The 26,442-nt window shown below is 37.2% G+C and overlaps 5 protein-coding genes across 5 annotated transcripts; all 5 read right to left on the minus strand.

Annotated features, from left to right (window-relative positions):
- Positions 1 to 1,304: 1,304 nt before the first annotated feature.
- LOC136277410 (melanocyte-stimulating hormone receptor-like) lies at positions 1,305 to 2,252 on the minus strand. The gene has a single exon (XM_066159439.1). It carries the CDS (start codon positions 2,250 to 2,252, stop codon positions 1,305 to 1,307), a length of 948 nt encoding a protein of 315 aa, XP_066015536.1.
- A 4,087-nt stretch (positions 2,253 to 6,339) lies between these two features.
- Positions 6,340 to 7,278, minus strand: LOC136277411 (trace amine-associated receptor 1-like). Its single transcript, XM_066159440.1, has one exon. The coding sequence runs from the start codon at positions 7,276 to 7,278 to the stop codon at positions 6,340 to 6,342; it is 939 nt and encodes a 312-aa protein (XP_066015537.1).
- Positions 7,279 to 13,457: 6,179 nt separating this feature from the next.
- Positions 13,458 to 14,405, minus strand: LOC131793484 (melanocyte-stimulating hormone receptor-like). Its single transcript, XM_059110896.2, has one exon. It carries the CDS (start codon positions 14,403 to 14,405, stop codon positions 13,458 to 13,460), a length of 948 nt encoding a protein of 315 aa, XP_058966879.2.
- Positions 14,406 to 17,952: 3,547 nt separating this feature from the next.
- LOC131793471 (histamine H2 receptor-like) lies at positions 17,953 to 18,901 on the minus strand. Its single transcript, XM_059110885.2, has one exon. The coding sequence runs from the start codon at positions 18,892 to 18,894 to the stop codon at positions 17,953 to 17,955; it is 942 nt and encodes a 313-aa protein (XP_058966868.2). The 5' UTR covers positions 18,895 to 18,901.
- Positions 18,902 to 24,994: 6,093 nt separating this feature from the next.
- Positions 24,995 to 25,942, minus strand: LOC131793481 (melanocyte-stimulating hormone receptor-like). The gene has a single exon (XM_059110892.2). The coding sequence runs from the start codon at positions 25,940 to 25,942 to the stop codon at positions 24,995 to 24,997; it is 948 nt and encodes a 315-aa protein (XP_058966875.2).
- Positions 25,943 to 26,442: the final 500 nt, after the last annotated feature.

Consider the following 26,442-nt stretch of genomic DNA (forward strand, 5'->3'; position numbering starts at 1 on the left):
AAAGAGAGTAAAAGTCGCAAACGCTTTTCTGAGAGCGAAGCTCGAAGAAAACTGTGAGCTTTTACGAACAGATAATAGCCATAGACTAACATAGAGCATATTTTCACGCCCTTGCAGGTTATTTTGTTTACTATCCTTCAAATATTTTGCAACGCGCGGTAAAATATCTTACGAAGAGCTTACCGTTCACTGCATGGGATGTTTACTTTTCAATGTTCTCTAGTACAATTTTATGAACAAACATATTTCTTCTTCTGGAACAATCAAAAAAACGTTCTCTCATCTTGAATAAAATTGAATAAAACGAAGGCCACTGGACGAATAAGTTTGAGAAAGAGGGAATAACACTTTTTGTCTTTTGGTATATTCTCGGATATTCCCTAGTCTTAACCGGGGATATTCGGTCACCTAATGTATTTAGACCAAACGGGTGCAAGCAAAAATATTTGATGGATTAAAAGTAAATAGTTGACTAAGTTTTTTCAGAGAGGCTTTTTTTATTATTACTATTAATTTCATGCTCCCCCTCTCCAAAATATTTTTATGTTCTATTTTCAATGTAAATATAACATTTATAACATAACACTCCACAAAGTTTCCTACAAACAAATTGTGCAATTTCAGTTTTTACAAAATTACGTTGCTATATCAACTGCATAATTTCATAATTTTGTATAAAGTTAAACTTGAAATATGGTCATTAAAAGATTAAAGCTTCGATAGGTTTGTAGAGCAGCCTTTCATAGGTAACTAGGCCAGATTTGATAGAAAGCAGATGAAACCAAAGCAAAATGTCTTGAGGAGTATCTATGGGACATCTGATGCCTTTTTGAGAAAAAGGTCACTTCAAATATGTAAAGCAAAATCAGTGGTAAACTTTTATTTAAAGAAACAAGAATTCTCCATGAACATTCTCAATTCAACCATCAGAGGATATAATTACGAAAAAACCATCTACTTTAAATGTTTTTAGACGTTCATTTATATAATATTTGACAAAAACCTCTAGCTTTTCAAAGGGGTCACATCTGGAGAGCTGGAAATATTACATGACCAAACCCAAGTTTCTTTCACACACTTCTTGCCTTCATAATTTCTTTTATTAGGTTTTCATCCTTCATTCTTTGTAAGTTTTAAAGATTTGTTTTAAGTAGAAAATTGTTTTTTTTTATTTTCATTACGCAAATTTCATATCAAGGTAAGGGGGGAGAACAATTTTCAAGAGACAAACACTAATGGCCGTGCTTTTGATAATTTCATACATCAGCTTTTCAGGATTGATACATGTGTAAGTCAGAAGAGAGTTAATTCAATGGACAGCACAATGCTTGGCTAATTGTCTGCTTCACTGCTTGTCTCATCTCACTGATTCTCCAGCAGTAAAGGACGGGGTTTAAGGCCAAGTTAAAATAAACTAAAACAAGTGCCACTCCCCAGGTGACGATTAAATTCGACGAGTATGTATTACTAGATGCAATAACAATTCCCGATACACCTATTGGTACGTAACAACTCGCTAATACTAACTGCACCCATAATGCACTGTAAACTGCCTTTTTGTATCGCGCCATGTTTAGTGCATTTGGCTGGTTCTGCTGTTGTTGTATAAAACCTTGTACTTGAGCCTGGTGATGACTGAGAACGCAGAATATCTTTGTGTACGAGGCCACTGAGATTATTAGGCAAGATGGTATAATTATACGGCTGTACCACATATCTATTCGGTAGTCTAAAATATAGCATAAACAAGCGACGACAAACAGTACCCAAAAGGTTGCTACCATGCAGTAAGTGCGCTTTAAAGTTACAATTTGTCTGTATCTTAGCCCCGACAACAGGGCGAGAAGTCTGTCCACGCTTATGGCCGCCGTTGTCAACAAAGACACCAAACATAATGCATAGGTTGTAATGTAAATTGCCTCGTATGCGAATCGACAAAGATACCACTCTTCGTGAACAAAGGACATCCAATAACTGGCAGTGAAAGGCTGGCTAACAATACTAACTAACAGATCAGTTGCTGCCAAACAACGATACAAGACTTTGGACGGCGGATGAAGGGAAGATACTTTGTGAAGGGCAACAAGGATGAGAAAGTTCCCAAAAAGTGCCATGGGCGAGAGAAAAATGTGAACTGCCGTGAAATAAATTGATTGTTGTTGCAATCCACCTGCCAATGATGGTGAGCAAATCAGGTCTTCAAATGTTTTTGTTTGCCTTTCGAATACTATTAAATTTGTGGTCGACATCATCAGCATCTACTTTTCTTTGGATGTAACAGAGATATTTCGCCTTCACGACAACTTCACATCCACTGTGGCTTAAATCTCATCTTTTAATAATGCATATATATACTCAAGCATTTAAACGGTATCATTTACCCTATTTGAAATGCGCAAACGATCTCAAGAGTCTTTTGTGCCATAGAACAAATTAAAATCTCCCTATAGGTCGGCATGTGTAATTTGCATTAAGTAACCGTATTAAAAGGGAATCAGTTGTTCAGCGAAAAGAAATTCTACGACAACTTATTCTGCCGTTATACCCTGAAAGGTCTCTAGATAGATCCAAGGATGGAAATCTTGTTCAAAAGATCATAAATAATTCAAATATTCCTCCCACGGGAGACACTTTATGTGCAAATTATCTCTTGTTTTGAGGTGGAATTTTGCTGCTGAACAATGCTGTTTGTCTTAGTTACCTGTTTATCAAATTTGTAAACCACATATTGGATATGGCATCGTATAACAGAGACAAATTTATACCCCCTGTGACAATTGTTTCAAAATATGTGATGGAAAAAAATCAGTGTATGACTAAGTTAAACGTTTACTGAAAACTATTGACGAAGTGCTTATGTCAACGCTGTGATCTCGGCGCTTGTCAGAATTATGATTAAATGCATGCGGCAAGCTGAAAAACAAAAAGGTTGCAGCGCAGATGTGTCTCGGTCAGGAAGCAGTTTGAAGACTTCGTTTGAATAAATCTATCGTCATCAGTACTATGTTATTTAAGCCAAGGTTTTGTTTTATTTTTTGTTTTTTTCGAGCTATCGCAGTAACGTTTATTCTACAATACGGTTTTGCTACGGAATAAAATATTCAATCATTTCATAAGCGAAAAGCATAAAGCTACAAATATTGTTTGCTTTATAAACTATTAAGGTAAGTCAATCTTTTTTGTTGAGTCATTATTTGATTGCAAAACATTACCGTAGTAAAGATTAAAGTTGTTATATATACGACAGGTGATTTCATTTATTTTGTCTAACTCTCGATTCCTTTTTCGTAATAAGTGGCTCCACTACTGAATCGAAGAAAATATCTGTAGTAATGACTTGTATTCTGCATCACAGCTTTATTATTATTATCAGTTTTTTTTTTGACAGCTTATTGAGGGATAACATAGCCTGTTCGAGGCGTTCATGTTGTAAAACGAAGTGCACAGTAAACGGCACGATAGTCACGGCAGAGCGGAAAAAAAGTGAGGCTTGGGTCGAGTCGAGTTAAGAACGGCGTTCACCTGACGCGAACCAACCCGATCTGACCCGACCCCATTCTCCTCCGTTTGTTCACTTTATCGCTGCTATTGTGTAGTGTACCATTTGCTCCGTTTTACGTACGCCTGGAAAAGGTTAGTGATAACAACAGCAACTAAATATGAGTTCTGCTTAATAGCCATTATCATTTCATCACATTCTTTTAATAGATCAGGTTCAGCTTGGCTTGCCCGACTTAGCTCATAACTCAGCAAGACAAAGTAGATTTATTTAAGTTTCATTTTGTCTATGAGATATACCTTTATTTATGGCAACGTTAATTTCCTCATATTATTTATTGATCTAAAATTCGCATACAACCTGTTATTCGGTGATATTCGTAACGGTTCTGAGGACGGAGGGGAAGCGGTAAAGGAAAACACAGGACGAAATCACATGTTTCCGTATTTCTGAAACGTGGCGGAAACATGCAACTCCATGTTTCCGTTATGTTTACGGCAAAGTGGTCCGGTTCCGTTGTATACGCAGCAACGGAAACGCGAGAAAACGTCACGAAACCGATAACGGAAACACAGGTTATCCGTCGTGTTTCCGGAACGGTTTAACATGTTTCTGCCACGTTTCCGTTTACGGATTCTTGCAATTTCGTCCTGTGAAACCACATAAAAGATGTTAGAGCGCAGTAGTTTTTAAAACAAAGTCCTATTTCTTCCATTATTCTTATTCTTTTTTCAGAACTTTAAAGACATGAATAATTTTTTGACCATCAGATGGAATTCAAGCGCGGAAATGGTCCTTGCGGTGGTGAGCTGTCATACAAATCTTTTAATTAGGAGCAGTAGTAGGTGTTCAAGGGCGCGTGTTAGCAGCTTTTTTGCTCAATTGTCATTAAAACGAGAGAATGTTTTCTCATAAGACCAGCTGTGTATACAAGGCATGACATGTTCTTGAATATTCGAATTTGGTGAAAAGAGAGCTTTCAAATTACTTGCTCAAAGAAATCTATGGATAACCTTCTGAGGACTACAATTTTACAATTTTCTACAATAACGGAGATATTTTCTCTAGTTCAGTACCGTGCACAAATTTACCATCTATTTTCTACATGTATAATATCAAAAAGACTGGATGATATAGTGAAATCAAATACCAAGTTAGAGCGTAGTAGTTTTTAAAACAACGTCCTATTCCTATAATATTTGTTTTCAGAACTTTACTGGTATAAATAATTTTTTGACCATCAGATGGAATTCAAGCGCGGAAATGATCCTTGCAGTGGTGAGCAGTCATACAAATCTTTAATTAGGAGCAGTGGTAGGTACTCAAGAGCGCATGTTAGCAGCTTTTGTACTCGATTGTCATAAAAACGAGAGGATGTTTTCTCATAAGACCAGCTGTGTGTACACGGCCTGTGGTGGAGTTACGAAATCTTCTTGAATATTCGAATTTGGTTATAAAGGTGCTTTCAAAATTACTTGCTCAAAGAAATTTATGGATAACCCTTTGAGGGCTACAATTTTGTACTCGGTAAACAGTCTTAACTGATGCAGATAACACACTGATAAACAGTTAGTCTTATCAACCATGTTAGAGTCTTGGCTCTATTTCTTATTATAAGTTTCCTCTATCATAATTTGCAAACTTGCTCTCCGGCAAACAATTGGTCTCAAACGATAAATCTATATGTGAAAATAGTGATAATCAACTCATTTTCTAAGAATTGACTTCAAAATATTTAAACAGATGAAAACAAAGTCGACATATTTTTGTTATAAGCAGATCGAGCCCGTGGCTCCTGTTACAATCCCGTAAACACTTAACCGTGTATCTGAGCCAAAGTGACACATCTCATTCAGTTTTGATAAAACAGCAAAATCGTCAGCGCATTCTGCTTGAAAAGAATAGTCTCCACTGCTTCATTATAAGTGTGTGCATTCGGCATGTGATATTCCTGTGATATATCTTATTACTAAACTAATGTTTTACCCTTTAGTTGTTCTTAAGATAACTTGAATATAAAAATGAGAAGTGACTCTTTATGGTTTTCCCCACTCTTCTTTATTAAATGGTATATCCTCTTCTCTTTTGTAACAAATATGATTGTTAAATAGCTTTGGAAGAAACATGTAAACGTCGAAATGGGTCGAAACCTATGCAAGGCAAATTGTTTGTCTGATTGTCTGCTTTACTGCTTGTCTCATATCTCTGATCTTCCAATGGTAAAGAAACGGGTTTAAAGTGGAGTTGAGAAAAACTAAAACATTCGCCATTATGGCCAATGATTATTATGATTATGATAAATTAGATAATCAGTTTAAACTCAAAGATATTCACAATTTGCGCTGTTAAGTTTGCTACATAACAAACAGATAAGGCTAACTGTAACCAAAGTGCACTGCATATAATTTATGCAAACTTAGGACGCCGTGAATTATCTTAGTTTCGTTGTAAACAGTATGGCTAATTCCCAGTTATAACAAAATTAAGCGGCCGGCTATTTTCAAAGCTCGTTATCACTAAACCATATTTCTGAGCAAAAGTGGCATATCTGATCAAAATTTGATCGTAAAGAAAAATTCTGAGCGTATTCTAAATCCAAAATAACTGATAGCCTTCACCTCTTCACTACAAATTCGGAAATTGGAGACGTAATATTGTTTTGTTAAACTATACTTTCTCACTTTTTAGTTGTTCGTTAGATAACTCGAATACAATTTACTACTTATTTCATATTTTTCCTTACCCTTTTTCATTACCTTGCCCTCTCTCCTAACGTCTAGAATTCTTTCAAAAAATCTACATGAGAAAATTTACATGCCAACGTTAAAATAGGTCTACTCCTATGCATAGAAGATTGCTTGTCTGATTGTCTGCTTTACTGCTTGTCTTACTTCACTTATCTTCCAGCAGTAAAGGAACGGGTTTAAAGTAGAGTTAAAGAACACTAAGACATTTGCCATTCCCCTGATTACGATGAAATTCGATAATCCCTTTAAACTCAATAATATCACAATTTCCACTGTTATGTTTGGTACATAACAGACAACTAATACTAATTGCACCCATAGTGCACTGTACACTGCCTTTCTGTATCGCGCCATAATCAGTGCATTTGGTTGGCTCGGCTGTTGTTGAGCATAATCTTGTATTTGAGCCTGATGATGCTTGATAGCGCGAAAAATCTTTGTGTATGAGGCGATTGAGATAGCTAGGCATAACGGTGCACCTGTAACACTGAGCCAAAAAGTTAGACGGTAATTAAGATGAAAGAACAAGCCATAGACTAGAGATACAATCCAAAAGATAGCTAAAATGATGTATGTGCGCCTCAAAGTGACAATCTCTTTGTATCTCAGTCCCAACAACATGGCGAGAAGTCGGTCCACGCTTATGGTCGTCAGCGTCAACATGGAAACTGTACATAACACATAGCCTGTTACGCCGGCTGCGTAAAGTGAGAATCGGCAAAGACTCCAGTGTTTGTGAACCACGGACATCCAATAGGCAGCATAGGTAGGTTGGGTAACAAGACCAACCAAGAGATCAGTTGTTGCCAGACAACGATACAAGAGTTTGGATGGCGGATGGAGAGAAGATTCCTTATGAAGGGCAACAAGGATAAGAGAATTCCCAAGAGTTGCTGTGATGGAGAGGAGAATGTTGACTGCTGAGAGTGAAATGGACTGCTGTTTAAACTCACCTAACCAAACTGGGGAACATAGCGATTCGTCAAATGTTTGCGTATATGTTCCTCTTCCCGTTATATTTGTTGTCGCCATCACCTTCTTGTCGTTATCCTTATAATTAGTTACAACGAGGGATATTTCGTCTTAACAGCATCCTCCAAGTCTTGATCAATTAAACCTTAGTTTTTGAATAAGAATTACACTGAGTAAAATTTATCACTGGCATCTGACTATGTAAAATGCCCGAAAGCTGTGAGGTTTATCACACGAGAGAGAAAAAAAACCAATTTTTTCTGCGCGATTTGAATTAAAAGTAAGAGGAAGGAAAACTATAGTTGAGATAGGTAAATTTTACAATAAAACAGAGCAAAAACCTCTTCACCTAAATAAACCACCAGTGATATGAAATCGAAAGTCGACAGATAATCGGTCGACAGTCGACCGATTGTTTGCCGACACTGTTACCAACGTATTGGCCGGCGTGTTGTTTGGATCGGATTCGTTTCCTTACCCAGATAATACGGTGAATTACTAATTCACGGGAATCTTGGGACACCATGAATTGTTATCAACAAGGACAAACTGAGAGAAAAAGTCCAGTTTCAAAATTAATGCAGGTTACAAATGCAAAGTTATTCTAAAAATATTTGAATTTCTGTTTTCTACGTGTCGCACCTGTGTTGACTTAGGAACGAAACGGCGACAGGTGTCAGATGTTACGTCGTTAGCCCATCTCTATCTTAACTTTTTAATTCACTATATTTACTTACTTCTTTCATGGCTGCAAATTTAGCAGGATTATTTTTTTGTGGTCACAAAAAAATGTAGGGGTTATCTTAAGAAGCTGGAGGTCCCATTTTTTTCAAGTATCTAATTAATAGTGAGGAAAGCTTCTAGTTTCTTGGAAGGGAGACGATTAGGTGACCGATTCCGAGAACACTTTCGCGACGTAGAAAGAAATGACAAGGACGCATCCAAACCAGTTGCTAGTCACTTAAATCTCCCTAATCATTCTAAGCAGCATATGGCAGTTTGCGGTCTTTCCTTACATAGAGGCAGTTCGAAAAGTGGCAAAACTTTAAAACAAAAATTTGTCTTTAAAATCGGGACCCCTAATCCCTACGGTATCAACGAACAACCTTCATTCAATTTGTTCTTATTTTCTCGTCACCATATTCCCATCAATAGCGTAGCTCCGTATTTTGTATAGAAACCTATACACACCCCATAATTGCTCCAGTCGCTCTCGCGCTAATACAGGACGAAATCACATGTTTCCGTATTTCTGAAACGTGGCGGAAACATGCAACTCCATGTTTCCGTTATGTTTACGTCTTACGTCTACGTAAACGTTGTATACGCAGCAACGGAAACACGAGAAAAGGTCACGAAATCGGTAACGGAAACACAGGTTATCCGTCGTGTTTCCGGAACGGTTTAAGATGTTTCTGCCACGTTTCCGTTTACGGACTCTTGCAATTTCGTCCTGTGATATAACGCTCAAAGCGTCTGCTTTTAAACTCTTTAATTTAGGTTAATTAAGTTATCAACTCAATTAATACTCCTGAATTACTCGAAGTAATTTTTTTCTTGTTCTTGTTTCAAGCACGCTGTCATGTATTCGGCAAGTGACTGGATTCTTTTTGTTGCAATTTTTCTCGCGATTTACGATTTACCTTTAGTAATATTCGAATATTAAGGCTACGTTAACTCGGCACCGGACGAATTTTCGACCAGATATTCTGTTCACGTGGAACTGTGCGAAAGTTTCGTTTTGTTCAGATGGAACCAATAACCGTATAAAGTTTGTGACATTCGTCAGTGGTTTTACCGCCTACTCATGCGCAGAAGGTTTCTTAATCCAGTGTTTTCGCTGCTTGGACTTCTTCAATTTTCAGATAGATGAGCGACGTTTTTTAACTTGATTTTCGGACATTATCAAGACACCAACACAACATCGCCTATCTGCATGGTAAGCTCGGAACGTCCTAGACGTTTTCGAAATAATATTATGCAATAAAGCTGTAAATATTACCGAACACCGCAGTAAATATACCAACGCGTTCTATTTTGGCATAAAATTGTACTTATGTCATTTGGTAAATGGAATAAGAGAGATGGGAAGTTTTGAAATCAGTAAAGAAATAGAGAAAGATTTTCTCTTTGTCCCACGCTAATGACAAGACGAAAAACATCCTTCTCTATTTCCTCACCGAGCTCAAAACTTACCATCTCTTATTCTATATACTGTTATCATTTTAGGATATAAAACGATTATTAACAGGAGCAGCAAATGATTTGTTTCTACATGCGGCATGAAAGCTAATTCACCGCTGACCACTCGTATTTCTGACATTTTTTCTTCCCCGGTTCGTCAACCGTCATGTGGTAACTTCCATGTTATTTTACTTAGATACCACGCATCCATGTAGCCGTGCCTTCACAGTACAAAAGTTTCTAAGTTTAAGACATTCACACCATGGCGGTCAAATTATTGACTGCATCGGCTAAAAATTCGTCCTCAATTTTGATGTGCAAAATTTTGAACTCTTGGGCGTCCGAATTTTCGTATGTTTGGCGTGGTTCCATGTGAACGAAACGTCTACACGCACGAATCTCCCACGGTCGAAAATTTGTCCGGTGCCGTGTGAACGTAACCTAAAGATAATGAAGTTGTCTGCTAATTACCGTTGAAAATAATTGACTGATTATTAACTCTTTTAATTCTTATTGAGGTACATAGTCCTGAGCTGCGAAGCACGCGGTCAGCGTAGTCCTTCAAGTCGGACCAAGCAACACTACACAGCACATCTACAAAAGCAAAACAAAATAAAGTTTATAAATTGAAAAGTGGATATGATAAAAAAGACGAAATGGAAACAAATGATGCAACAAATACAGGGCACCTAAGGAGAAGAAAAAGGGGTAACCAAGGGGATACAAGTCAACTTTTATCTCCCCACTGGAGACCACTGGTTACAAAATGATTTGCCTCATGTTTGTTGGACTGTGTGGAAATAAAAAATCAAATAGAGTTGTGTGCTAGTTTACATTTGCTGTATGTGATAGTAAATGTTCTTTCCTCCTTGCTTTTTGTAATTTGTTTGTCTTTTGATTTTAAATGCTTGGTGAAGCCATGTCAAGAGGTATAAAAACAATAAGATTTGACTCGGAGCAGCTTGGATATATCACCGTCTCTGGAAGGATTCTTAATTTAACAGAAGCCAGCGGAATATTAACAACTTGCAATTTTTTCTTTCGAGGACATCTCGAAACGTTGTCAGCAGAGTCTCTCTAAAAGAATTGCGGATGAAACCGACCATTTTTTATTATTAGCTGTTACTAAATTGCGTAGAAAACAGGAAATAAAGCCTTAAACTAGAGAAAATCCAGCGAATCCATTAAAAATTGATCTACTTTTCTCTCATGTTTAATTCTAAGCTAGACAACCGAAATGCCATTTACTGGTTAGAATAGGAAGGATATGAACGAAATGACATCGCGGATTCCTTTAGGGCACGTGTCACACATGAAGCTAGTTATGGCCTTGTTCCCTCGGAGTCTCTGTTGTTCACAGGTAAGGGCAAAGAATTCCTAGCCTAAGGCTCAATTCCTTACAAGGACTCAGAATTTTTCTTTGTTCCACGCTCGCGACAAGAAGAAAATTGAAAAAACCTTTGTCTATGTAACCTTTTCTCTTTGTTTGCAAGTTAATCTACACGGAGTATGTCAAACACTTCTGAGCTTAATTCTTTATTTAGAAAACAACCATTTAACGGAAATGCTTTCGATCTTCAATCCGGCTTTAATTAGAGTGTAAGTTACAACCCCTCGTTTTTCAGGAAAGAACAGACTATATTGGAAGAGTTATTCACCATTTGAATGTAGTCAATGTAGTGAATGACTATCGAGAACGACTCCCCACCGTTTTCCTATCTTTGACGCAACCTCGCCTGGACCAGCCAATACTGCAAAGATTCTTGAGCGCTCTTTGCCTTTTTTCAGCTGCCACTGGTTTCCAAGAAGGAAAAGAAAAGATCGAGTCGTAGAAAACTCCCACAAGCCTTTTCTTAACAAGCTGCCACGTAAACGGCAGGTGAACGATTTTTATCTTTTTTTTTTTTTTGCACTAAACTCTGTTGCAATTTGATGATAATGAATTGAAATTCGAAATCACCTAGCCTGGAACAAGGTAATTTGGTATTATCAACTTAGTTAATAACGTAAATTGTCCACTGTAAAGAGCTTCAAAGCTGACGTTTCGAGCGTTAGTCACTCGTCAGAGCGAATGGAGGAATTGTGGGTTGTGTGTGTGTTTATATGCAGAAAATAGAGATACACTTTGGCGATTTGAAAGATAAATTTTTGTTCTAAAGTTTTTCGGCTTTCGAACTGCTTAGATGCCTTTCTAATTGCTTTCGAACTGCTTAGGTGCAAGGAAAGGCTGCAATGAGATTTTAGTCTAACGACTGGTTTGGATGCGTCCTTGTCATTTCTTTCTACGTTGTGAAGGTGTTCTCAGAATTGGTCACCTTGTCGTCTTCCTGTCTCGCCAATGTATAACTTTTTGCGATAAGTGCAAGTAATGTAGCAAATAACCAAATTTGGTGAAAACAGATGAAACCATAGCAAATGTCTTGAGGGGCATCTATGGGAGATCTGATGCCTTTTTGAGAAAAAAAGTAGCTTCAAATATATGGAAAGCAAAATCAGTGGTAAACTTTTATTTAAAGAAACTAGAAGTCACCAAGAACATTCTCAATCCAACTGTCAGAGGATATAATTAATAAAAAACCTGTAGTTGAAATGTCCGTCGACGTTCATTGACTTAATGTTTGACAAAAACCTCTAGCTTTTCATACGGGTCACATCTAATTGTAATTGAACCTGAAAAAGAAAAAGAGAGCTGGAAATATTATATGGCGAAACCAAGGTTTGTTTTATACAATTTTGCCTTCATAATTTCTTTCATTGAGTTTTTACCGTTTCCTCTCAATTCTAAATGGTTCAACTCAAAAGTGGAAGTTGGTTACTGGAGCGAGAAATTGCATTCGGCGTCAATTTTTTTTCGACCATTTTCCTATTTTCAAAGTGAATTTGGAAATAAGACGAGGAAAGGTTTTTAAAATAAACATGACAAGTAAGTGGGGTCTATATTTTTTCTTCACATTAGATAATGTAAGAATGTTCCCCCTAAGTTATCAAATTAACTTCAAGACTGTACATGTGTTAAACACAAGGATCGTAGTATGAATTCGATTCTGACGGATAATTAAAGACATTCTACCTCCGATCGAGTAAATATTTTAATCAAAACCTGTAACGCGCTGGTTCATAATGGACAGTAGACATGTCATATCGAACATTGTAAGTTTATAAAGATGCGTTTTAAGTAGTGATATATATTTTTATTTTCATTACGCAAATTTCATATCGAGGTAAGAAAGGAGAACGATTTTCAAAAGAAAAACACTAATGGCCGTGCTATTGAAACCAGGAACATTCATATCATTACATCAGTTCCACAGGTCATACACTATTTAGACAAGAAAAAATTTCCATAATTTTGTCTCCTTTTATTCTAGCAATATGAAGTAAATCGACCATCCCTATTAAAAATTTTCGGATATTGAAAGTATGTTTAATTTCATCTTTGTTTTTCGCATAAAAATTTAACTTTGGGCGAAAAAAATTATTTGCGAAGAAAAACACATGATCAATCGATTTAAGACGTCGAGTCAATCATACGAAACAGTTGAATCTTTTCCATACGTTTTCCTTGTAACTGTCCCCAGTACTTTATTAACAAAATCGAAGCTTCATCGGCTTTACTGACCCCCTTTTGCGTCCATCCGTGATTGCTACGGTGAAATTTTTTCCAGTACTTTCCTGTAGGGGAACTTAGAATTTCTTCTTCGTTCTACAAACTTGACAAGACGAAAAACATATTTCTCTGGTTCAGTACCGTATACAAAATTTACCATCTTACTCATTCTATTTTTTACATGTATAATGTAAAAAAAATTGGATTAGACAATCCAAACATAAACATATATTTATTTTTTTCGATTACAAGTTTTTTTCACCATAATAAACACATTACTGGTGAGGTGTGGTTGGCTTTTCGATTCTCTATTCAACCTTTGATCATTAGAAAAAAACAAAAGATCTAAATCTGACAGCTTATATTAATAAAACTTTCCTCTCTTCTTGCCGCCGTAATTTCATAAATCAGTTTTTCAGGATTGATACATATGTAAGTCAGAAGACAGTTAATTCAATGGGCAGCACAATGCTTGGCTAATTGTCTGCTTCACTGCTTGTCTCATCTCACTGATTCTCCAGCAGTAAAGGACGGGGTTTAAAGCCGAGTTAAAATAAACTAAAACAAGTGCCACTCCCCAGGTGACGATTAAATTCGATGAGTATGTATTACTAGATGCAATAACAATTCCCGATACACCTATTGGCACGTAACAACTCACTAATGCTAACTGCACCCATAGTGCACTATACACTGCCCTTTTGTATCGCGCCATGTTTAGTGCATTTGGTTGATTATGCTGTTGTTGTATAAAACCTTGTACTTGAGCCTGGTGATGACTGAGAACGCAGAATATTTTTGTGTACGAGGCCACTGAGATTATTAGGCAAGATGGTATAATTATACGGCTGTACCACATATCTATTCGGTAGTCTAAAATATAGCATAAACAAGCGACGACAAACAGTACCCAAAAGATTGCTACCATGCAGTAGGTGCGCTTTAAAGTTACAATTTGTCTGTATCTTAGCCCCGACAACAGGGCGAGAAGTCTGTCCACGCTTATGGCCGCCGTTGTCAACAAAGACACTAAACATAATGCATAGGTTGTTATGTAAGTTGCCTCGTATGCGAATCGACAAATATACCACTCTTCGTGAACTAGGGACATCCAATAACTGGTAGTGAAAGGCTGGCTAACAATACTGACTAACAGATCAGTTGCTGCCAAACAACGATACAAGACTTTGGACGGCGGATGAAGGGAAGATACTTTGTGAAGGGCAACAAGGATGAGAAAGTTCCCAAAAAGTGCCACGAGCGAGAGGAGAATGTGAACTGCCGTGAAATAAATTGATTGTTGTTGCAATCCACCTGCCAATGATGGCGAGCAAACTAGGTCTTCAAATGTTTTTGTTTGCCTTTCAAATACTGTTAAATTTGTGGTCGACATCATCAGTATCTACTTTTCTCTGGATGTAACAGAGATATTTCGCCTTCACGACAACTTCACATCCACTGTGGCTTAAATCTCATCTTTTAACAATGTATATATATACTCAAGCGTTTAAACGGCATCATTTACCCAATCTGAAATGCGCAAACGAGTCTTTTGTGTCACAGAACAAATTAAAATTTCCACGTAGGTCGACGTGTGTAATTTGCATTAGTAACCATCCTAGAAGGGAATCAGTTGTTCAGCGACAAGAAATCCTACGACAATTTATTCTGCCGTTATACCCTGAAAGGTCTCAAGATAGATCCAAGGGTGGAAATGTTGTTCAAAAGATCATAAATAATTCAAATATTCCTCCCATGGGAGACATTTTGTGAGCAAATTATTTCTTGTTTTAAGGTGTAATTTTGCTAGTGAACAATTCTGTTTGTCTTAGTTACCTGTTTATCAAATTTGTAAACCACATATTGGATATGGCATCGTATAACAGGGACAAATTTATACCCCCTGTGACAATTGTTTCAAAACATGTGGTGGAAAAAAAATCAGTGTATGACTAAGTAAAACGTTCACTGAAAGCTATTGACAGATTACGAAGTGCTTATGCCAACGCTGTGATCTCGGCGCTTGTCAGAATTATGATTAAATGCATGCGGCAAGCTGAAAAACAAAAAGGTTGCAGCGCAGATGTGTCTCGGTCAGGAAGCAGTTTGAAGACTTCGTTTGAATGAATCTATTGTCACCAGCACCATGTTATTTAAGCCAAGGTTTTGTTTTGTTTTGTTTTTTCTTTTAAACTATCACAGTAGCGTTTATTCTACAATACGGTCTCGCTACGGAATAAAATATTCAATCATTTCATAAGTGTAAAGCATAAAGCTACAAATATTGTTTGCTTTATAAACTATTAAGGTAAACTAATCTTCTTTGTTGAGTCATTATTTGATTGCAAAACATTACCGTGGTAACGATTAAAGTGTGTACGACAGATGATTCCTTTTTCGTAATAAGTGGCTCCACTACTGACTCGAAGAAAATATATGTGGTAGTGACTTGTATCTTGCATCACGGCTTTATCATTATTATTATTATTATTATTATTTTATTTTATTTTTTTTGGACAGCTTACTGAGTGATAACATAGCCTGTTCGAGGCGTTCATATTGTAAAACGAAGTGCACAGTAAACGGTACGATAGTCACGGCGGAGCCGAAAAGAAAAAGTGAGGCTTGGGTCGAGTCGAGTAAAGAACGGCGTTCACCCGACCCGACCCAACCCGATCCGACCCAACCCCCTTCTTCCCCGTTTTTTCACTCTATCGCTGCTATCGTGCAGTGTACCATTTGCTCCGTTTTACTAAATAAACGCCTAGAAAAGGTTAGTGATAACAACAGCAACAAAATATGAGTTCTGCTTAATAGCCTGGGACATCCTTCATCATTTCATCACATTCTGTTTAAAGATCAGGTTCAGCTTGGCTTGCCTGGCTTAGCTCATGACTCAGCAAGACAAAGTAGATTTATTTAAGTTTTATTTGTCTATGAGATATACCTTTATTTATGGCAACGTTAATTTTCTCATATTGTTTACTGATCTAAAATTCGCATACAACCTGTTATTCATCCCGTGATATTCGTAACGGTTCTGAGCACGGAAGGGAAGCGTTAAAGGGCACCACATAAAAGAGTTTCGAGCGTAGTAGTTTTTAAAACAAAGTCCTATTCCTTCCACTATACTTATTCTTTCTTCAGAACTTTAAAGACATGAATAATCTTTTGACCATCAGATGGAATTCAAGCGCGGAAAGGGTCCTTGCGGTGGTGAGCTGTCATACAAATCTTTTAATTAGGAGCAGTGGTAGGTGTTCAAGAGCGCGTGTTAGCAGCTTTTTTGCTCAATTGTCGTTAAAATGAGAGAATGTTTTCTCATAAGACCAGCTGCGTATACAAGGCTTATGATCGAGTCACGACATGTTCTTGAATATTCGAATTTGGTGATAAAAGAGCTTTCAAAATTACTTGATAAAAGAAATCTATGGATAACCTTCTGAGGACTACAATTTTGCACTCGATAGACATTTTTAATTCATGCACATGACGGAGATATTTTCTCTAGTTCAGTACCGTGCACAAATTTACCATCTATTTTCTACATGTATAATATCAAAAAGACTGGATGATATAGTGAAATCAAATACCAAGTTAGAGCGTAGTAGTTTTTAAAACAACGTCCTTTTCCTATTATTTTTGTTTTCAGAACTTTAATGATATAAATAATCTTTTGACCATCAGATGGAATTCAAGCGCGGAAATGATCCTTGCAGTGGTGAGCTGTCATACAAATCTTTTAATAAGGAGGAGTGGTAGGTACTCAAGAGCGCGTGTTAGCAGCTTTTGTACTCGATTGTCATAAAAACGTGAGAATGTTTTCTCATAACACCAGCTGTGTGTACACAGCCTGTGGTGGAGTTACGAAATCTTCTTGAATGTTCGAATTTGGTAATAAAGGTGCTTTCAAAATTACTTGCTCAAAGAAATTTATGGATAACCCTTTGAGGGCTACAATTTTGTACTCGGTAAACAGTCTTAACTGATGCAGATAACAGACTGATAAACAGCTAGTCTTATCAACCATGTTAGAGTCTTGGCTCTATTTCTTATTATAATAAGATTTCTGTCATAATTTGCAATTTGTTTGTCTGATTGTCTGCTTTACTGCTTGTCTCATATCTTTAATCTTCCAATGGTAAAGAAACGGGTTTAAAATGGAGTTGAGAAAAACTAAAACATTCGCCATTATGGCGAATGATTATTATGATTATGATAAATTAGATAATCGGTTTAAACTCAAAGATATTCACAATTTGCGCTGTTAAGTTTGGTACATAACAAACAAATAAGGCTAACTGTAACCAAAGTGCACTGCATATAATTTATGCAAACTTAGGACTTAATTCCCAGTTATAACAAAATTAAGCGGCCGGCTATTTTCAAAGCTCGTTATCACTAAACCATATTTCTGAGCAAAAGTGGCATATCTGATCAAAATTTGATCACAAAGAAAAATTCTGAGCGTATTCTAAATCCAAAATAACTGATAGCCTTCACCTCTTCACTACAAATTCGGAAACTGGAGACGTAATACTGTTTTTAATTTTTTTTTTCAATTTTTAAACGCCTTCTTAAAGGACATTTTATCTGATTTTTTTTTTCTCCCCTTTTGTAAATTTTAGCAAATTTTACCTAACCTTGTAATCTTATTGTAAATGTTTATATGTAATTTTTATTGAACCCAGGGCCCCTAAGGATACCAGCCTTGCAGCTGACTGGGCTACCCTGGTAAAATAAAGTTGTCTTGTCTTGTATTTTGTTAAACTATACTTCCTCACTTTTTAGTTGTTCGTTAGATAACTCGAATACAATTTACTACTTATTTCATATTTTTCCTTACCCTTTCTCATTACCTTCCCCTCTCTCCTAACGTCTAGAATTCTTTCAAAAAATCTACATGAGAAAATTTACATGCCAACGTTAAAATAGGTTTACTCCTATGCATAGCAGATTGCTCGTCTGATTGTCTGCTTTACTGCTTGTCTTACTTCACTTATCTTCCAGCAGTAAAGGAACGGGTTTAAAGTAGAGTTAAAGAACACTAAGACGTTTGCCATTCCCCTGATTACGACGAAATTCGATAATCCCTTTAAACTCAATGATATCACAATTTCCACTGTTATGTTTGGTACATAACAGACAACTAATGCTAATTGTACCCACAGTGCACTGTACACTGCCTTTCTGTATCGCGCCATAATCAGTGCATTTGGTTGGCTCGGCTGTTGTTGAGCATAATCTTGTATTTGAGCCTGATGATGACTGATAGCGCGAAAAATCTTTGTGTACGAGGCGATTGAGATAGCTAGGCATAACGGTGCACCTGTAACACTGAGCCAAAAAGTTATACGGTAATTAAGATGAAAGAACAAGCCAGAGAGTAGAGATACAATCCAAAAGATAGCTAAAATGATGTATGTGCGCCTCAAAGTTACAATCTCTTTGTATCTCAGTCCCAGCAACATGGCGAGAAGTCGGTCCACGCTTATGGTCGTCAGCGTCAACATGGAAACTGTACATAACACATAGCCAGTTACGCCGGTTGCGTAAAATGAGAATCGGCAAAGACTCCAGTGTTTGTGAACCACGGACATCCAATAGGCAGCATAGGTAGGTTGGGTAACAAGACCAACCAAAAGATCAGTTGTTGCCAGACAACGATACAAGAGTTTGGATGGCGGATGGAGGGAAGATTCCTTGTGAAGGGCAACAAGGATAAGAGAATTCCCAAGAGTTGCTGTGATGGAGAGGAGAATGTTGACTGCTGAGAGTGAAATGGACTGTTGTTTAAACTCTCCTAACCAAACTGGGGAACATAGCGACTCGTCAAATGTTTGCGTATGTGTTCCTCTTCCCGTTATATTTGTTGTCGCCATCATCTTCTTGTCGTTATCCTTATAATTAGTTACAACGAGGGATATTTCGTCTTAACAACACCCTCAAGTCAAGATCAATTAAACCTTAGTTTTTGAATAACAATTACACCGAGTAAAATTTATCACTGGCATCTGACTATGTAAAATGCCCGAAAGCTGTGAGGTTTATCACACGAGAGAGAAAAAAAAGCCAATTTTTTCTGCGCGATTTGAATTAAAAGTAAGAGGAAGGAAAACTATAGTTATGATAGGTAAATTTTACAATAAAACAGAACAAAAACCTCTTCACCTCAATAAACCACCAGTGATATGAAATCGAAAGTCGACAGATAATCGGTCGACAGTCGACCGATTGTTTGCCGACACTGTTACCAACGTATTGGCCGGCGTGTTGTTTGGATCGGATTCGTTTCCTTACCCAGATAATACGGTGAATTACTAATTCACGGGAATCTTGGGACACCATGAATTGTTATCAACAAGGGAAAACTGAGAGAAAAAGTCCAGTTTCAAAATTAATGCAGGTTACAAATGCAAAGTTATTCTAAAAATATTTGAATTTCTGTTTTCTACGTGTCGCACCCGTGTTGACTTAGGAACGAAACGGCGACAGGTGTCGTTAGCCCATCTCTATCTTAATTTTTTAATTCACTATATTTACTTACTTCTTTCATGGTCGCAAATTTAGCAGGATTATTTTTTTGTGGTCACGAAAAAATGTAAGGGTTATCTTAAGAAGTTCGAGGTCCCATTTTTTTCAAGTATCTAATTAATAGTGAGGTAAGCTTCTAGTTTCTTGGAAGGAAGACGATTAGGTGACCGATTCCGAGAACACTTTTGCGACGTAGAAAGAAATGAGAAAGACGCATCCAAACCAGTTGCTAGACACTTAAATCTCCCTAATCATTCTAAGCAGCATATAGCAGTTTGCGGCCTTTCCTTACATATAGGCAGTTCGAAAAGTAGCAAAACTTTATTACAAAAATTTGTCTTTAAAATCGGCACTCTTAATCCCTACGGTATCAACGAGCAACCTTCATTCAATTTATTCTTGTCTTCTCGTCACCATATTCCCACCAATAGCGTAGCTCCATATTTTGTAGACAAACCCATACACACACCATAGTTGCTACAGTCGCTCTCGCACTAACGCTCAAAGCGTCAGCTTTTAAACTCTTTACGGAGGTTAATTAAGTTATCAACTCACTTAATACTCCTGAATTACCCTTAGTTATTTTTTCTTGTTCTTGTTTCAAGCACGCTGTCATGTATTCGGCAAGTGACTGGATTCTTTTTGTTGCTATTTTTCTCGCGATTTACGATTTACCTTTAGTAATATTCGAATATTAGGGCTACGTTCAATCGGCACCGGACGAATTTTCGACCGGCCAAAAATTTCGACCAGATATTCTGTTCACGTGGAACCGTGCGAAAGTTTCGTTTTGTTCAGATGGAACCAATAACCGTATAAAGTTTGTGACATTCGTCAGTGGTTATACCGTCTACTCATGCGCAGAAGGTTTCTTAATCCAGTGTTTTCGCTGCTTGGACTTCTTCGATTTTCAGATAGATGAGCGACGTTTTTTAACTTGTTTAACACAACATCGCCTATCTGCATGGTAAGCTTGGAACGTCCTAGACGTTTTCGAAATAATATTATGCAATAAAGCTGTAAATATTACCGAGCACCGCAGTAAATATACCAACGCGTTCCATTTTGGCATAAAATTGTACTCATGTCATTTGGTAAATAGAATAAGAGACATGGCAAGTTTTGAAATCAGTAAAGAAATAGAGAAAGATTTTCTCTTTGTCCCACGCTAATGACAAGACGAAAAACATCCTTCTCGATTTCCTCACCGAGCTCAAAACTTACCATCTCTCATATTCTATATACTGTTATCATTTTAGGATATAACACGATTATTAACAGGAGCAGCAAATGATTTGTTTCTACATGCGTCATGAAAGCTATTTCACTGCTGACCACTAGTATTTCTGACATTTTTTTCTTCCCTGGTTCGTCGACCGTCATGTGGTAACTCCCATGTCATTTTACTTAGATACCACGCATCAATGCAGCCGCGCCTTCACAGTACAAAACTTTCTACGTTTAAGATGTTCACACCGTGGCGGTCAAGTTATTGACTGCACCGGCTAAAAATTCGTGCTCAATTTTGGTGGGCAAAATTTTGAACGCTGGGCGTCCAAACTTTCCTACGTTTGGCGTGGTTCCCTGCGAACGAGACGTCTAAACGCACGAATTTCCCACCAGTCGAAAATTTGTCTGGTGCCATGTGAACGTAGCCTAAAAAGAATGAAGTTGTCTGCTAATTACAGTTGAAAATAATTGACTGATTATTAACTCTTTCAATTCTTATCCTATTCTTTCAATCGCTCTGACGAAGGGCTAACGCTCGAAACGTCAGCTTTTTTACCCTTTACGGTGGCTAATTTACGTTTTCAACCCAGTTGTTAACACTAAATTACCTGTTATACTCTCCCACCGACGCAGCACCACAGTTTCTTTAGAAACTTACCCCTTTTTTTAATTCTTATTGAGGTACATAGTCCTGAGCTGCGAAGCACGCGGTCAGCGGAATCCTTCAAGTCGGAAGCAACAACACTACACAGCACATCTACAGAAGAAAACAAAATAGAGTTTATAAATTGAAAAGTGGGTATGATAAAAAAGGCGAAATGGAAACAAATGATACAACAAATACAGGGCAACTAAGAGGGAGAAAAAGGGGTAACTAAGGGGATACAAGTCAACTTTTATCTCCCCACTGGAGACCACTGGTTACAAAATGATTTGCCTTGTGTTTGCTGGTCTGTGTGGAAATAAAAAATCCAATCGAGTTGTGTGCTAGTTTACATTTGCTGTATGTAATAGTCAATATTCTTTCCTCCTTGCTTTTTGTAATTTGTTTGTCTTTTGATTTTAAATGCTTGGTGAAGCCTTGTCAAGAGGTATAAAAACAATAAGGTTTGACTCGGAACAGCTTGGATATATCACCGTCCCTGAAAGGATTCTTAATTTAACCGAAGCCAGAGGTATATTTACAAATTGCAATTTTTTCTTTCGAGGACAGATCGAAATGTTGTCAGAAGAGTCTCTCTTAAATAATTGTGGATAAAACCGACGTTTTTTTTAGTATTAGCTTTTACTTAAATGCATGGAAAACAGGAAATAAGGAAGTAAGTTAGAGAAAACCCAGAGAAACCATTAAAAAATTGATCTACTCTTCTTTCATGTTTAATTCCAAGCTAGTCAACCGAAATGCCATTTACCGGTTAGAATAGGAAGGATATGAACGAAATGACATTGCGGATTCCTTTAGGGCACTTGGCACACATGAAGCTAGTTATGGCCTTGTTTCCTTGGAGTCTCTGTTGTTCACTGGTAAGCTCAAAGAATTCCTAGCCTAAGGCTCAATTCCTTACAAGGACTCAGAATTTTTCTTTGTTCCACGCGCGCGACTTGAAGAAAATTGAAAAAACCTTTGTCTATGTAACCTTTTCTCTTTGTTTGCAAGTTAATCTACTTAGAGTATGTCAAACACTTTTGAGCTTAATTCTTTATTTAGAAAACAACCATTTAACGGAAATGCCTTCGATCTTCAATCCGGCTTCAATTAGAGTGTAAGTTACAACCCCTCTTTTTTCAGGAAAGAACAGACTATATTGGAAGAGTTATTCACCATTTGAATGTAGTCAATGTAGTGAATGACTATCGAGAACGACTCCCCACCGTTTTCCTATCTTTGACGCAACCTCGCCTGGACCAGCCAATACTGCAAAGATTCTTGAGCGCCCTTTGCTTTTTTTAGCTGCCACTGGTTTCCAAAAAGGAAAAGAAAAGATCGAGTCGTAGAAAACTCCCACAAGCCTTTTCTTAACAAGCTGCCACGTAAACGGCAGGTGAACGATTTTTATCTTTTTTTTTTTTTGCACTAAACTCTGTTGCAATTTGATGATAATGAATTGAAATTCGAAATCACCTAGCCTGGAACAAGGTATTTGGTATTATCAACTTAGTTAATAACGTAAATTGTCCACTGTAAAGAGCTTCAAAGCTGACGTTTCGAGCGTTAGTCACTCGTCAGAGCGAATGGAGGAATTGTGGGTTGTGTGTGTGTTTATATGCAGAAAATAGAGATACACTTTAGCAATTTGAAAGATAAATTTTTGTTCTAAAGTTTTTCGGCTTTCGAACTGCTTAGATGCCTTTCTAATTGCTTTCGAACTGCTTAGGTGCAAGGAAAGGCTGCAATGAGATTTTAGTCTAACGACTGGTTTGGATGCGTCCTTGTCATTTCTTTCTACGTTGTGAAGGTGTTCTCAGAATTTGTCACCTTGTCGTCTTCCTGTCTCGCCAATGTATAACTTTTTGCGATAAGTGCAAGTAATGTAGCAAATAACCAAATTTGGTGAAAACAGATGAAACCATAGCAAATGTCTTGAGGGGCATCTATGGGAGATCTGATGCCTTTTTGAGAAAAAAAAGTAGCTTCAAATATATGGAAAGCAAAATCAGTGGTAAACTTTTATTTAAAGAAACTAGAAGTCACTAAGAACATTCTCAATCCAACTTTTAGGGGATATAATTAAGAAAAAACCTGTAGTTGAAATGTCCGTCGGCGTTCATTGACATAATGTTTGACAGAAACCTCTAGCTTTTCATACGGGTCACATCTAATTGTAATTGAACCTGAAAAAGAAAAAGAGAGCTGGAAATATTATATGGCCAAACCAAGGTTTGTTTTATACAATTTTTGCCTTCATAATTTCTTTCATTGAGTTTTTACCCTTTCCTCTCAATTCTAAATGGTTCAACTCAAAAGTGGAAGTGGAGAAAGTGGAGCGAGAAATTGCATTCGGCGCCAATTTTTTTTTCGATCATTTTCCTATTTTCAAAGTGAATTTGGAAATAAGACGAGGAACGGTTTTTAAAATAAACATGACAAGTGAGTGGGGTCTATATTTTTTCTTCACATTAGATAATGTAGGAATGTTCCCCCTAAGTTATCAAATTAACTTCAAGACTGTGCATGTGTTAAACACAAGGATCGTAGTATGAATTCGATTCTGACGGATAATTAAAGACATTCTACCTTCGATCGAGTAAATGTTTTAATCAAAACGTGTAACGCGCTGGTTCATAATGGATAGTAGACATGCCATAACGAACATTGTAAGTTTATAAAGATGCGTTTTAAGTAGTGATATATATTTTTATTTTCATTACGCAAATTTCATATCGAGGTAAGAAGGGAGAACGATTTTCAAAAGAAAAACACTAATGGCCGTGCTATTGAAACCAGGAACATTCATATCATTACATCAGTTCCACAGGTCATACACTATTTAGACAAGAAAAAGTTTCCATAATTTTGTCCCCTTTTATTCTAACAATATGAAGTAAATCGACCATTTCTATTACAAAATTTTCGGATATTGAAAGTATGTTTAATTTCATCTTTGTTTTTCGCATTAAAATTAAACCTTGGGCAAAAAAAATTATTTGCAACGAAAAACACATGATCAATCGATTTAAGACGTCGAGTCAATTATACGAAACAGTTGAATCTTTTCCATACGTTTTCCTTGTAACTGTCCCCAGCACTTTATTAACAAAGTCGAAGCTTCATCGGCTTTACTGACCCCCTTTTACGTCCATCCGTGATTGCTACGGTGAAATTTTTTCCAGTACTTTCCTGTAGGAGAACTTAGAATTTCTTCTTCGTTCTACACACTTGACAAGACGAAAAACATATTTCTCTGGTTCAGTACCGTATACAAAATTTACCATCTTACTCATTCTATTTTTTACATGTATAATGTAAAAAATATTGGATTAGACAATCCAAACATAAAGATATATATTTTTTTCGATTATAAGTTTTTGTCATCATGATAAACACATTACTGGTGAGGAATGGTTGGCTTTTCGATTCTCTATTCAACCTTTGATCATTAGAAAAAAAAACAAAAGATCTAAATCTGACAGCTTCTATTAATAAAACTTTCCTCTCTTCTTGCGGCCGTAATTTCATAAATCAGTTTTTCAGGATTGATACATGTGTAAGTCAGAAGAGAGTTAAGTTAATGGACAGCACAATGCTTGGCTAATTGTCTGCTTCACTGCTTGTCTCATCTCACTGATTCTCCAGCAGTAAAGGACGGGGTTTAAAGCCGAGTTAAAATAAACTAAAACAAGTGCCACTCCCCAGGTGACGATTAAATTCGATGAGTATGTATTACTAGATGCAATCCCAATTCCCGATACACCTATTGGCACGTAACAACTCACTAATGCTACCTGCACCCATAGTGCACTATACACTGCCCTTTTGTATCGCGCCATGTTTAGTGCATTTGGTTGATTGTGCTGTTGTTGTATAAAACCTTGTACTTGAACCTGGTGATGACTGAGAACGCAGAATATCTTTGTGTACGAGGCCACTGAGATTATTAGGCAAGATGGTATAATTATACGGCTGTACCACATATCGATTCGGTAGTCAAAAATATAGCATAAACAAGCGACGACAAACAGTACCCAAAAGATTGCTACCATGCAGTAGGTGCGCTTTAAAGTTACAATTTGTCTGTATCTTAGCCCCGACAACAGGGCGAGAAGTCTGTCCACGCTTATGGCCGCCGTTGTCAACAAAGACACTAAACATAATGCATAGGTTGTTATGTAAGTTGCCTCGTATGCGAATCGACAAATATACCACTCTTCGTGAACTAAGGACATCCAATAACTGGCAGTGAAAGGCTGGCTGACAATACTGACTAACAGATCAGTTGCTGCCAAACAACGATACAAGACTTTGGACGGCGGATGAAGGGAAGATACTTTGTGAAGGGCAACAAGGATGAGAAAGTTCCCAAAAAGTGCCACGAGCGAGAGGAGTATGTGAACTGCCGTGAAATAAATTGATTGTTGTTGCAATCCACCTGCCAATGATGGCGAGCAAATTAGGTCTTCAAATGTTTTTGTTTGCCTTTCAAATACTGTTAAATTTGTGGTCGACATCATCAGTATCTACTTTTCTTTGGATGTAACAGAGATATTTCGCCTTCACGACAACTTCACATCCACTGTGGCTTAAATCTCATCTTTTAATGATGCATATATATACTCAAGCGTTTAAACGGTATCATTTACCCAATCTGAAATGCGCAAACGATCACAAGAGTCTTTTGTGTCACAGAACAAATTAAAATTTCCCCATAGGTCGACATGTGTAATTTGCATTAGTAACCATCCTAGAGGGGAATCAGTTGTTCAACGACAAGAAATCCTACGACAATTTATTCTGCCGTTATACCCTGAAAGGTCTCTAGATAGATCCAAGGGTGGAAATGTTGTTCAAAAGATCATAAATAATTCAAATATTCCTCCCACGGGAGACATTTTGTGAGCAAATTATTTCTTGTTGTGTAATTTTGCTACTGAACAATGCTGTTTGTCGTAGTTACCTGTTTATCAAATTTGTAAACGACATATTGGATATGGCATCGTATAACAGGGACAAA

The sequence above is a fragment of the Pocillopora verrucosa genome, chromosome 12 (genome assembly GCF_036669915.1).
Source record: "Pocillopora verrucosa isolate sample1 chromosome 12, ASM3666991v2, whole genome shotgun sequence".
NCBI classification, from domain to species: domain Eukaryota; kingdom Metazoa; phylum Cnidaria; class Anthozoa; order Scleractinia; family Pocilloporidae; genus Pocillopora; species Pocillopora verrucosa.